Raw genomic sequence first — 12,729 nt, forward strand, 5'->3', positions numbered from 1 at the left:
ATATATAACAAAACAAATGAAATACATGCAGGTTTTGAATGAAGACGGGGGGGACCTGTGGAACAACTTTAATGGGAGTGAATAGTTTGTCATTCTCCACAGTAATTTTTTAGATTCATATATATTTAGTTTCAATGACTTTTCAACTTCTAACTTTTTTTTGGAAGCAAGTTTTTTGAAATAACACGTCTTAAAAGCTCAAAGGCCTTTGTTGAAATGTTTAATGATTTGTAACAGAAAACTACCCTTGTGCCCTGTTCAGTAACACACTGTGAACCATCACTTTATTAACTTTAAACTGACAGGATCACGCACACACACTCACACGCGCACACACTTTGTTGGCTCAACAACTAAAAGAGGAATGCTATGTTGATCTAACTGATATGGCCTTACACACTGGGATATCATGTTACTGGTCCCAATCATCTCCCAGTCTGCCTACACTTTTACTATATTGGTCGTTTAATATTCAGTTTTTACAAGAATGACTTAAAGGTCAAGTGTCGCCACAAAGCTACTGAGCTTTGTGATTCGACACAAAACGGACCAGTGACTGGTGTAAATAAAATAAAACTCATGTTACCTCCCATTATGCCATTTTGTTCAATTTTTATTTTTGCGGCTTTCAAAATAGTTTTCAATCTTCAACTTTGTCGCCACCGGACATCACACTAACATGTAACCTCCGAAGGGTTTGCATGAAACTGCAACTCTGTAAAAATTCAGCAATAAGTGTTTCTGGTGTGTAAACAGCTCTGTCTGCCTCTGTAATGATTCTGCTAAACTGTTGTCTCCCTCCTCCTTCTTCTCTTCTCTCTTGTTTTTGGAAACTTTGTTCGGGTTGTCCATCGCTGTAGCAGACACAGTCCAGTGGCTTTCGATGGCCGGCTGCCAGTAGGCGCTGGGAACACACTGTTCAGCTCTGTCGGACAGCTTCATTAGCGTGCCTGGCGATCCCGTGTTGTGGTTTTGTCGTCCTTTTGTTTGCTCGTCTCCGCTCCGTTTTTAGCATTCTCAATGCACATCACTGCACTACTAAATCTGGATCATTACAAGATGTGCAGATAAAGGAGCATTCAGCTAGAAGGTGACCGTAAGCCTCTTTGTGACACATCTTCAACAGATGGATTCAGATGTTTGAATACACACTCTGGATATGAATGCCGTCATTTCTGGGCTTTTAATAAGTTCTTTATGCAGGGTGAAAAGATAATACAATTTAAAAAACAAAAGAATTGGTTAAAACAAATGTTTGCCTGTTTTTTGTCTATCCACACACAAGGATATGAATAAAATACACAAAGATTTTAATCTATACAAACACTCCCTCTTAAGTCTGGTTAAAGGAAAGTTTCACTTTGACAATTGGACCAAATCAGTAATGGTGTACATCATGTAAATCAGTTCAGAGGGGGTAGGGGGTGGTTTTGTTTATGGATCTGATCCAGAAAAATGAAGTAGACGCCCCAATCGCTTCACCAACAGCGAGTTAATTGTTTTCAGACTTGAGGTAAGGACGATTCCACACTGCTAAAGAATTTAGAGGAAGTCCTCTTCTTCATAATTCTGCTTTGTACCAGTTGTTTTGGCAGCAAAAACAAAACAAAAAAAAATCCTAAACCCTCACCATGACGCTCCCACCACCGTGCTTGCCTTTTGCTACACTATTACACCTCAAAGCCTCAGCTTGACTCCTCAAAACACACTTCTCCTCAAATAACTGCGTGTGAGGGTCTGTGTGTGGCTTTTGTTTGTTTTTTCTTTCTGATCGTCAATTGAAATTGTACAATCTTTCTATCCCATCCTACTGACTGCAACCGAGTGACTCAATTTTCCCCTTATCGTGTTTTAGAAGGAGTGTCTGTGTGTGGCTGCTGGCTGGCAGTCATTGGTTTATTTTGAGTCTGACACTTTAGTCATGCAGACAATGTTCTCTGATCTGGCACACACGGAGAACTACAAGAGACGTTTCTTTTAGATCTCTGCTTTGTTAAGAGCTCGAAGACCACCAGACCACCGGGTTCTTTTCGGCAAATTTAACGTTCCATAATTTCACACCGTAAACGTTTGTGCTACGCCGTTAAAAGTTGCAGCTGATTCACAGACAGTAAGAGAGCATGTGAGTTCATGACACGTTTGTATCGACTCTGTAGTGTGTTTGCTTAATAGGCTGAAACATGTTTGCTCCTGGGCTGTCCTGATAGCAAAACCAAAAGAGCTGCGCTTCCAAGTCCGCAAAGTTGGCAAAGTTTCCGCCTGTCTTGGTTCTTTTGATGCACAAACACATCAGCACCGGGTTGGGGTTTAAAATAGAAGTCAGAGGCTGGCCTATCATTAGGCGTGACCTATGATCGGGTGGAAGGTCCTCAACAGTGTAAACCTTGTTGGTGTGACAAAAGACTTGTGTAAAGCAGTGTTTGGTTCATCCAATGCAACAAGAAGTACTTATGTCTATAAATACTCTGATTAGCATTGGAAAAGCAAGATAAAATATTAGGTGGTTAGAATAGTGATTTTTTTTTGTTTTTTTTGGTGACTTATTTAAATATACCAGATTTTTAGCAGGATAAAACTGGTTCAAACCTGTTTTATCTGTGCTGCATGCACAGAGGTGAGTCGACGAGAGTGGGTGAAGGCCAATTATGTTTTTTTTTTTAAGTAGGATATGGAGGAATGTAAGACGGAGTTAAACTGTTTTTGTTTGAAACAAACGAACACAGCTCATAAACTTCTCCCCATCCCTCTCTGATGCGCTTTAGCTCTGCTTCCTCAGAAACTTGATTACAGAAACCGTAAGAACAAAATCAGCGGTATTTCTGTTGTTTAACAATTGTAAACCAAACAAGAGATTTAAAAAAAAAAAAAAAGTATTTACCCGTTTACGCCAAGTACGATGCATGGTGCTGTGGGCTCTTGGTCATGAAGAATTGTTGAGATTGCTTAGCTTTCTGCATGTTGTCTGACGGGATCTATGGAAGTGGCTTCTTGATGTTGCTGGTAAAGCAGTAACCAGCACTGGGTGCTAATTAAAATAAACAAAATGCAGTCAATCAAAGTTAGTCTTTTAACCAAGGCCAGAATTTCTATTTTTACATCGGACCCTGCTGATTTGCTTTTTTTCTTTAATCAACAAAATCATCATTGTGTTTACTTGCCTTATCTTTATCTGATATTAAAATATGTCTAACATGGAGCAATTTTAGGTGTGGATAACTGGAACATGTTTTGAAGAGGGAGATTGAACAGATAAACTTTTTTATTGGTGAGAAAGCTGTAAAAAAAAAAAAAAAAACAGGCCTGGGTCCCCGGCTGCATGCAGCCCGGTGGAAAAACAAACACTTATTGTGAAGTGATCAGTCAAGAGTGTTGTCTGCTGAAATAGGAATATCATGAGTTTGAGAGTGTGCATCGGGCCTAGCCAGTTGCTAGGTAGCGCTGGATCCTCCTCAGCGTGTTGCAGCACTTTCAGCCTGAAGCCACACTGGTCAACATGGCTGAAAAACAAGTGTGGAAAAGAATAACTGGAAATATGAGTACAGGCAAAACTAAAACAGGCCCTTTAAAAAGAAGGGAGGTGAAAGAATTGAAGAAAGGCAACTGATTTCCTCATTGGTCATTAAATCTGTAAATACAGACAGAAACATTACCTGATTTAAACCTTCTTCCGCCAAAATCACTGTCCCAGCAACATAGCATAAGTATTATTAAAAAAAGTCTCTTCATCAGTAAAGTATGCCCTCAGGTTCTAACAATAAATATTTCTTCATAGTCGATGGCAGAGGCAACTGATCAACTCCTCGCTGGCAAAACCCTCGCAGACCGACTCTGATGGCACATCTGGTGAGATGAAGCAGGCTGCGCGGCGTGTTGGTGCAAATGGCAAACATCGAGTCATAGAAGTCGTTATGTCGCTGCCAAAACAAAGAAACCCACAGTCAAAGCATCGTCTGTGACATTTTAAGCAGGAGGCTGCGTATGTGGCTTCTCCAGCCTCAGTGAACCAAAGCAGGACGGGTCTACCTCATAGCAGTCATCGGGAATAGCTCCTCTCCACTTTCTTGTGGGTTTTAAATGTTCATAGGAGTTCACCAGAATTTCTACAACTTGGGGGTAGTCGTAGCAGGACTGCAGTACCTGTCAGAAACATCACCCATCATCCGTTGCCTTGAAATGCATTTTCACACTTTGTCGTTCGAATTTCAACCCGTCTCTCTTTTTTGCGAACGGTTTGAAAAAACACGTACTCCCTCCCTTCCACTTCACTCCTTGTCGACATGAAATCGTGAAACATAAAAAAACGAAAGGGACGTGAACACTGCACACTTTGGTACCTTGTGGAACTGCGGAGGGTAGATCCGCGCTGCGTTATAGTTCAGCAGAAGCTGAAAGCAGACCTCAGGGATGGCCATAGGCCTGACTCCTGTCACTTTGAGGACGTATTGAATGGGAGCGCATCCGTTGATGTCCATGGCTCGAGCATCCGCTCCGGCCTCCAGCAGCATCTGCATCAGGACGTGATCGCAGTTCCAGGCGGCCATGTGGAGAGCTGTTTTATTATCCCCTTCCTTCAGGTTGGGGTCTGCGACAGATGTTTTTTAACAAGAAGGAAAAAAAAAAAGCTTTCCACACATTACAGCCTTGAAGTGGATCCAGAACCCCCTCACCCGCTTGGTGGTCCAGCAGAAGGCGACAAACGAAATGATGATCTTGGCTGTAGACTTGCTCCTTGGAGTCGAAAGCCCAAAAGGCCGCAGTCATTAGGGGGGTCTCTTGGAGAGCGTTGAGGGCGTTGACGGAGGCCCCGTGGGTCAAAAGCAACTCCACCAGTTCTGGAACCCCAAATCTAGCGGCTGTGTGCAAAGGCGTGTCCTCCTCGTTGTTGTGGCTGGCTGTGTTGACCTTTGCACCTTCGTAAGCAACGCTCATCAGTGAATCAACATTTTCATTGACTCCTAGGCCAGTTCACACACGCATGCATCCTCGCGTTTCTACCTTTGAGGATGAGCTGCCTGGCACACTCCACGGACTCCCTGGTGATGCAGTAGTGCAGAGGAGAGTGACCGCTCAGTGACAGGCTGTTGACCTTTGCCCCGTAAGCCAAGAGCAGGGCCACGCAGTCGCTGTTGGAGACCTCGCAGGCCACATGCAGGGGCGTCTTCCCGTTGGGCATGCGGTTGATGGCCGCACCTTTCTGGAGGAGGACCAGCGCCGTTTCCACGGCGTTGTACATCACACATACATGGATACCCATCGCCCAGGATTTCTCCAGCTTGTAGCCTGGCAACCAGTATCCTGGCAAAAAAAAAAATTTGTAGAACTTTTTTGAGTTATAGAAAAAAGCTAATTTAAAGTTTGAATTGCTATATTTACTTCAGTGATTTAATATTTGTGGACATTTAGCACCACCTGGTGGTTAAACTAATACATTACTCTCATTATGGAGGGAAATTAGTAACATTTCATTTTTACTTACCCTGTTTATAAGAGGCCAAGACCATGCTGGGATCTTCAACCTCCAGCACTGTGTCAATATCAAGTTTGCCAGAGTTCAGAATCTGCAGGACTTCCTCAGCATTGTTTTCCTGCAGGGCCTTCAGGAACTTCTCCTTTAGCTGTTTGACTGACGGTTGTCTGGGGTTCAGTTCCTCCATGTAATTGTGCAGAAAGCCACTCTGTCCTCCCAAATCGACAGGGTCAGAGTCTATTATTGTCCAAAAAGCATGTATGAGGTTGGAAATGATCATACAAACAGTACCAATAAGGGAATCAAGAAGCATGTCAACCATTAGAACCTATTGCCATGGAAACTTTTGGGGGAAGGAGGACGGAAATGCAGTCGAAGGAGATGGGAAGCGAGCGGCGGCAGCAGCGTGTCGTCACGAGGGAGAAAATAGTCACTCCTGAAGTGAGACATAAATAGAAAGCGCAGAGGTCGGTTCCTGCTGCTCACCGTAGAACAGCTGTTCAGCTGAGACGTCTGTCATTCAGTGGAAGGTCACATGGTATAAATAACTGCCTTTCTGAGTATGTTAGGGCTCTGGGGAACTTTGATTTGTTTTTGGGGGGGGTTTTTTGTTACTTTAATCAAAGTATTTTCTGGGGATATCTTATCTGGTAAAAGTATTCTATTGATATATCAATTAAAAGGCACCAAACTTGCACATCAATAATTTAGCAAAGAAAACTCAACATTTTATTTCCATCTGAAACCCATACAGCACCCTCTAGCTAAAGATTTGGAAATATCTTGAAAACACTGTATTACAATGTGTTTTGAGAACATTTATTCAATCAAAAGAAAATTTTCAGGAAGAAAAAAAACGGCAGAAGTTGACAGTTATTTGCACCCCCAACAATTCCTGCAAAAAAAGTAGCTTGTGTTGTTGTTTATAACACTTTATTTCCTTTTTAAATTGATCAGTGTCCAGAAGCCTTTACCAAACTATGATTTCCCATTTCATTAGGATATTAATATAACATGACACAGAAACATTAGAAATTTGCTAATGTTCAAATTGTGAAAAATGATGGGACACACACACGATTAACAGGTCACAAAACAGCCTCAAGAAAATGACTACTTTACTAAAATTCCCTACGTCTACAGTAAGAAAAATTAGTAAAGGATGTTAATAAAAAAGGTAGTGCTGTGAAATACGGAGCTCCCTGCTGTTTATTGGAGCTCTGGTAAACAAAATGTATCCAGAGCTCCCTGTTGGAGCACTGCTATAATTAATCGCATCTTGTCTTTGCATCATCCATTGATATTTATATTATACATCTGTTTGTGACATGTATTTTCTGCCCTATCATCAGATTTAAATGTGCAGACGTTTTTTTGTTTGCTTTGTTTTTAAATTGCAACACGTAAAAAATTGATGTTTAACAAGTAGGTTATTTATGATTAATAAAACCGAAATAACTAAACAGGAACAAAGAAATAACCAAGACAAACTGGACAATGACTGCACATTTTATTAAGCGTGACAGACAGGTTGCTGCCCTTTCAAACTCTACTGAATGCAAAAACAAAAAAAAAGAACAAGGTAAAGACAAAAGAGGAGTGGGGCAGCTTCGTAAGGGTAAAAGCATGACTTACTGTCGGTGGCAAAGTTCTTTCACTCTCAATGCACATAAAAAGACAAACACTTCCAGATCGATACTTAAACCACCTGCGTTTCTTTGGCCTGCCAGGAGCACCAGGGTCCCATCCACACATGGGATGAGTAAGCCCAGGCAAGCTCAATCAAACACGTAGAAAAGATGCACCGCGGAGTCCCGCCGGTGGCTCGGGGTCTCCTCAAGCTCCTGACGAACTGCGCAAACACACTGACGCGATATAAAACAAGGCTTCTGCAGGATCCTTACACCATATTGCTTTTAGTGTTTAACTGTACATACAAAAAAAAAAAAGAGTCCAGGTTGCTGTAGCTATATTCACAGAGGGTTACAAAATATTTCGTAGGAATTATTCGCTAGTGGAGCAGCATTGTGGTTGCGAGAGAGGAAAACCACAAACACAACGGGAATTACTACGGAGTATCCTCTCTTTGGATGAACTTCTCATTTTCCGTTTGAGTTTTAATGGGAGGATTCAGACATGATTTGGAAAAAGGGTAGAGTTGTACAATTCTGGATAAATCATTATTAGCTGTTAATAAAACTTTATATTTATAAGTTAAAACAACAGATATATACTTAGTAAAATATATGAATAGATAAATAATAGTGACTGGTGATGCTGCAACAATGCCTGTTCCTAACCTGTTAGCAGCAAGTCAATAAGGCTTCTCGAACAGAACGGGCTCACTCCAATCTTGTGGCGCAAATCCTACAAAATGTTCCCTTGGAAACAAGAAACGTGCCTTTCATAATCTTAAATAACATTTTAAATAACTTCAAAGCATCCTGACATGTTCTGGATATGGTGTCAGCTGGATCATATACAGAATCGGATAAGATATTGATGATAGAGATGCACCGAGTGATCGGCTAGTGACCGGAATCAGAGCTTGACTGGTCACAAGGGATTTCCGACCAGTCGGAAACTCAAAAATCTGACCCTTTTTCCATTCGGGGAATTCACAATATCTTGCATCACCTTGTTACCAGGTTGCCATAACAACATACTTGTAGGATCGTTTTAAGACCGTTACACATTGAATTGTACAAAGAAAACTTTGTAAGTCAGATTAACATACATATAAGCTTATATTTAATTTAGTGGGGAAAAGAAAGAGCTAAATTAAATAAAACTTTAGCAACTAAAATTGATGTTTTCAGCTCTGACATGTAGCTACGGTCCTTAAACAGCAATAATTGACTTACTGTTAGTTTCAAACTTAGTGGTGAGTTTTAGACAACCTCTGAAATAAGTCAAATCTAGCTAAATGTAGATTATTTTTAGATCCTGCAGAAATCAGTTTATTTTTCTACAGCATGTCCTGACATTTGTAGAATTTGTTCATGCTGCAAGAGAGTGAGAGAGAGAAAAACTTCCAGCATGTAACATGAGGTAAATGTTCTGCAAAGCTGCTTTATGATATCTAATTGAGCTTTCACTCTCTGTTACTGAATATTCCAAATTTGGAGATGTTTTGTTAGTGTGTGTGAGTAAATCTCACAATTAAACATGCTAGCTGTGCAAATCCTGACGCTAACAACGGCTTAAAACGTGAACTTTGTAACCATTTTCTTTCCGTTTTAAAATAACAGAACAGCCCTTATGGTGACTAACAAAGCGTTATCAAACTTTTTAAAATGCACGTCGCATTTTCAGATTTGAACACAGCAAAATTTGGCGTTGATTGATCAAGCCTTAGAAAAACTGGACATCTGAAATTGGCCCAACAAGTCTAATCGGTACACCTCTAATCAACGTGGATTTCCAGTGTAACATTACAGCGTCAGGCATGACATTTGCATGTGAGTCATCGAAAAGAACAACAAGAAAGAATATAAGAGAATTAGCTTAGCGTTCGTTTCGACACGCACACAGAAGCAGGTAGAGCTCAGGAAGTATTCGACTACTCTAGCATGTCTAAAGGCAGCAGTGGGGTTTAACTTTATTACCGACTTACAAAAGGAGGTCAAAAGCAGGTTATTAGTGGAGTTGGAGCAACATTATGCATATGAGCAGGAAGTTTTCAGTAAATGAGCTTCTTGAGGATTAGGTTAGGTTTACAAATTCACTGCTTGCACAGTACCTGAAAATCACTTACAAACCCAGTCCGGCGAATACAGTACGTCTTTTATCATTCGAGCTGCTTTCATGTATATAATGTCAACATTTTCAGTGTTTGCACTTCCAGTGTTCTCCAGCAGATCTTTTTCTCTCCCCGTTCTGCTTCCTTGGGTGGAGGAAATAAGCGTCATGGAGACACCCAGTGGCGGGAGGTGAGGGATGGCCTTTTAAAATCTACCTCGCAGAAACGGACCTGATTCACAAAAAAACAGTAGATTCTGCTCATTTAGGTTTTCACAAGTCTATTAAAATGGCACGTCAGACGTATCCGTATTTTGTATTTATCGCTGTACATGAACACGTGTTTTTGTCTGTGATGATATGGGAGGAGGATGAGATGAACTTCATCACAGATTGACTCTGGATATGAATAAATAAAACACAATTTACAGCTATAAACAGCAAAAATAAATAGAACTTAGCAACTCGTCAAAAAGGGTAAAATTACAGGATGGACGGGGGAAGAAAACCGGGAAAATGACGGGCAGGATTCCACCAACCAAAACCTAGTTTTAGTTTTGGTATGCCAGGGGGAATAGGTCACTCAGCCCCTTTCTGACGGTCAGTTGTGGAGCTCCAACTTTGAGAACTACAGAGCAGGCGTCCCCCGCTGGGTTTCTATGAGGGGCCTGCTGACCTTCTGCTCGGCGAGATGCTACTCCGTGTGGCGCTACAGTACGACAACAAGGAGGTCGGGTTCTTTTCACTCCGTGGAGCTTTCTTTGCACGCATCCTTCTGCTGCTGCTCCAGCTCCTTCTTCCGTATCTTCTCGCGTTGTTTCTCCACTTTCTCCTGGTTGCGCCGGGCCTTCTCCATCAGAACTTTGAGGTCTTTGATCTTTTTCTTGATCAGAGCGCGGTCGTGGGAAGAAGTCACACCAAGAGTCTGAAAAAAATAAAAAAACAACAACAAAAAACATTGTTTTATTTAGTTATTTTAGTACAGCTTAATCGAAACATTTTTTTTATTCTGTTTGTGGAGAAATCCTGTTTACAAGTACTGAGAAGCTTCCAAGCACCCAACATGGGTATAAATATATTGTCTACCATAAACTAGTCGTTAGAGCACAGCCATCGAAAGAAATGTGGCATCAATAAAGTTTGGGCAGAACTCTGTTACCGCTCTTGAGAGAATTAGTAGAGCTTATTTAAACTGGTTGCTTTCCAGGCATGGACCTAACATTTATGCGTGGTTTATAAATTTTTATTTGTGTTAATTTTGGGGCTTTGGAGAGACTGTTCCAGAAACTTTTTAGCATTGCTCATCAATAAAAAAAAGAAAAAAAAAGAAGAAGGTTATGTTGGAAAAAAATTCAAATCTGTACAAGTTTACGCTATAGCATCACTGTCAGATGAAGGAAAATTGGTTTAATATTATTAGAAACTGGAAGACAAGCGTTACTGTCCCGAGCTAAGCGAGTTTTTCGTCGCCACAGACTGCAAGGTGCCAACCGACAAAAAAAAAAAAAAAAAGCTTCTGCTCTAAAACAGAAACCATCTGGCTTGACTAAAATTTGCGACGGCTTATGTAGACAAACCAAATGCCTTCCGGGAAAAAAAACATTTTATGGTCAAATGAGACAAACACAGAGTTGTTTCACTGCGGTGGCTGGAAGCGGTTTGAATGAGTCGTGTCGAGGCACTGTGTTAATTGTCTAGCATGGTAGTGGCAGCATCATGCGGCGTGACAGCACAAATGTTTGTGTTTCCACAGAATGTGTGATAATGTGTCTTAAAATGGGGGGGTAAAGCTTAACTACTGAGAGAGAAGTGGCGATGATAAAAGGGAACAAAAGAGCTAATTACAGGTGAGTGGATGCAGCTGGGGAAGGGGGAACATTAGCGGAAAACCTGTAACTAATATGAGCAGTAAACAAAAAGACGCGCCATTCTAGGGAAATAAATCCAAAGCATAAACAATAAGAATAAATTAACGCACACAAGGAATAAACTAGAATGACAAAAAAAAAATGGAAATAGTGAAATGATCAAAACATAAACAGAAATGAAACTGAAATTTTAGATATCTACAAATATGACACAGATTCTACAAATTCTTCAATTTGAATTCAAATCAGAGATTATTATTTGAACACACTCCAACATTTTTCTCCAACAGAAAAATGATGCCAAACATATATTGTAGATAGTTTAGGGACGATTATCAATTCCTCCAAGCACAGTGGTCAAATATCCAGAAATGTGCCAAAAGTTTAGTTACAAATGATAAGGTCTTTTGATTGTTCTGGCACCTAGAGACCACAAAATCCAAATAAAAGCTTTCTCATCTGGAGTAAATAGGCATTTCTTGGAACCGTTGGCACATTTCTGGCACATTTACCTGCCAGGTAATTTTACCTTCCAAATTACCTGCCTTGGAATGTGCTACATATTGACCAAAATATTTGTCGGGCTTCGTGTGCATCATGTTGACCATTGTCTCTATTAGACAAATTTACAATAAATGCACCAAACCTGGCCTAAAAATTTTCTTTTAGGCCAGAAACACAAAGTCACCTTGAGTTCGGAACTGTCCAGCTGCAGCAGCTGCTCCCCGTCTACGTTTTTGGCAGTGAATTCTGGGATATGGTGTTCTAAATTGAGGCCTGCGAGCCAGCGCGCCACTTGCTGCGAGGTCCAGTCCGTGATTCTGCGGCTCTGCCACTGGTGCTGCTTCAAAGACTGCGCTTCATCTAAAATCTAACATTTCACACGACACAGAAGCACATTAGATGCAAAAAAAAAAAAGAAAAGATAGTTGAACCAAAACGGGATGAAAAAAGAGTCCAGATGACATAAGCAGCAGTTAAATTAACAGTGAACTGACTGATTGTTGTCAAGCTCTGCGAAATTATGGATTTTTCAAATCTAAGATCTCTTTTAAGTGGAAATCTGTCAGAAACATGCATAAACGGACAATAGCAAAACACAAAGCGCAACACTCACGGACAAAAAAAAAAAAAAAAAAAAAAGTAGTTCAAGCACAATGTGGACACAAAACACTAATGAGCTCTACAGGCCGGCAGCTTTAGTCTCACCTCATCATCTATCATATCCAGACTCTGAACATCGCAGCAGCAGAAAGAAAAAAAAAAAAAAAAAAAGACGACTCGAAATGAGGTAACTTAAACTGCAAAAGCAGAAGAATATCTAACACACATTTCCTTCTAAGAGGAAGAGAGCGTTTTCTTAGTATATTTTTTATTTTATTTTTTTTTACCTCATCCGAGGACAACACTGGGGTGTGTGAGCGTCCCGACACCCTGGTGGCGCTGAGCAGACCACTGATCTCCACCGAGCTGCTGCTGCTGCTGGCACTCAGGTCGTCGCCCGCGGTTGGCGCCTGCATAGTCAGAATTGCACTTAGTGAGTTTTGCAATGGGAGCCAACTGGCTCCGAGACAGAATTTAGCTGATTAACTGGAGCACTTTCGCTTTACTGATGGCTCGCTATTGATGTAAAGTAACTCGATGTAGCAATAG

General features: G+C 41.0%; 2 protein-coding genes across 7 annotated transcripts in view; both read right to left on the bottom strand.

Moving 5' to 3' along the window:
• Positions 1-26: 26 nt before the first annotated feature.
• asb4 (ankyrin repeat and SOCS box containing 4) lies at positions 27-6,077 on the bottom strand. 2 transcript variants are annotated; one of them, XR_534828.2, is made up of 7 exons: positions 5,477-6,077; positions 4,996-5,295; positions 4,668-4,910; positions 4,335-4,582; positions 4,024-4,137; positions 3,651-3,914; positions 27-3,497 (listed from the first exon to the last, which is right to left on the bottom strand). XR_534828.2 is itself a non-coding variant. In XM_008421718.2 (6 exons), the coding sequence occupies exons 1-6, from the start codon at positions 5,787-5,789 to the stop codon at positions 3,726-3,728; spliced, it is 1,407 nt and encodes a 468-aa protein (XP_008419940.1). In that variant the 5' UTR covers positions 5,790-6,077; the 3' UTR covers positions 27-3,725. The 2 variants fall into 2 exon arrangements, 1 of the variants encoding a protein (XP_008419940.1); XM_008421718.2 differs by having other exon boundaries at positions 27-3,914.
• Positions 6,078-6,958: 881 nt separating this feature from the next.
• Positions 6,959-12,729, bottom strand: part of ppp1r9a (protein phosphatase 1, regulatory subunit 9A) — a 54,528-nt gene continuing 48,757 nt past the window's right edge. For 3 of the 5 annotated variants that reach the window (XM_008421726.1, XM_008421727.2, XM_008421725.2), the window contains exons 16-19: positions 12,468-12,590; positions 12,286-12,309; positions 11,765-11,947; positions 6,959-10,133 (exon numbers count right to left, since the gene is read on the bottom strand). In XM_008421726.1, the coding sequence (XP_008419948.1) occupies positions 9,951-10,133; positions 11,765-11,947; positions 12,286-12,309; positions 12,468-12,590 (513 nt within the window). In that variant the 3' untranslated portion in view covers positions 6,959-9,950. The remainder of the gene's footprint in view (positions 10,134-11,764; positions 11,948-12,285; positions 12,310-12,467; positions 12,591-12,729) is intronic. The other 2 variants (XM_008421729.2, XM_008421728.2) reach the window with 1 other exon arrangement.

The sequence above is a fragment of the Poecilia reticulata genome, linkage group LG11, assembly GCF_000633615.1.
Source record: "Poecilia reticulata strain Guanapo linkage group LG11, Guppy_female_1.0+MT, whole genome shotgun sequence".
Classification (NCBI taxonomy): domain Eukaryota; kingdom Metazoa; phylum Chordata; class Actinopteri; order Cyprinodontiformes; family Poeciliidae; genus Poecilia; species Poecilia reticulata.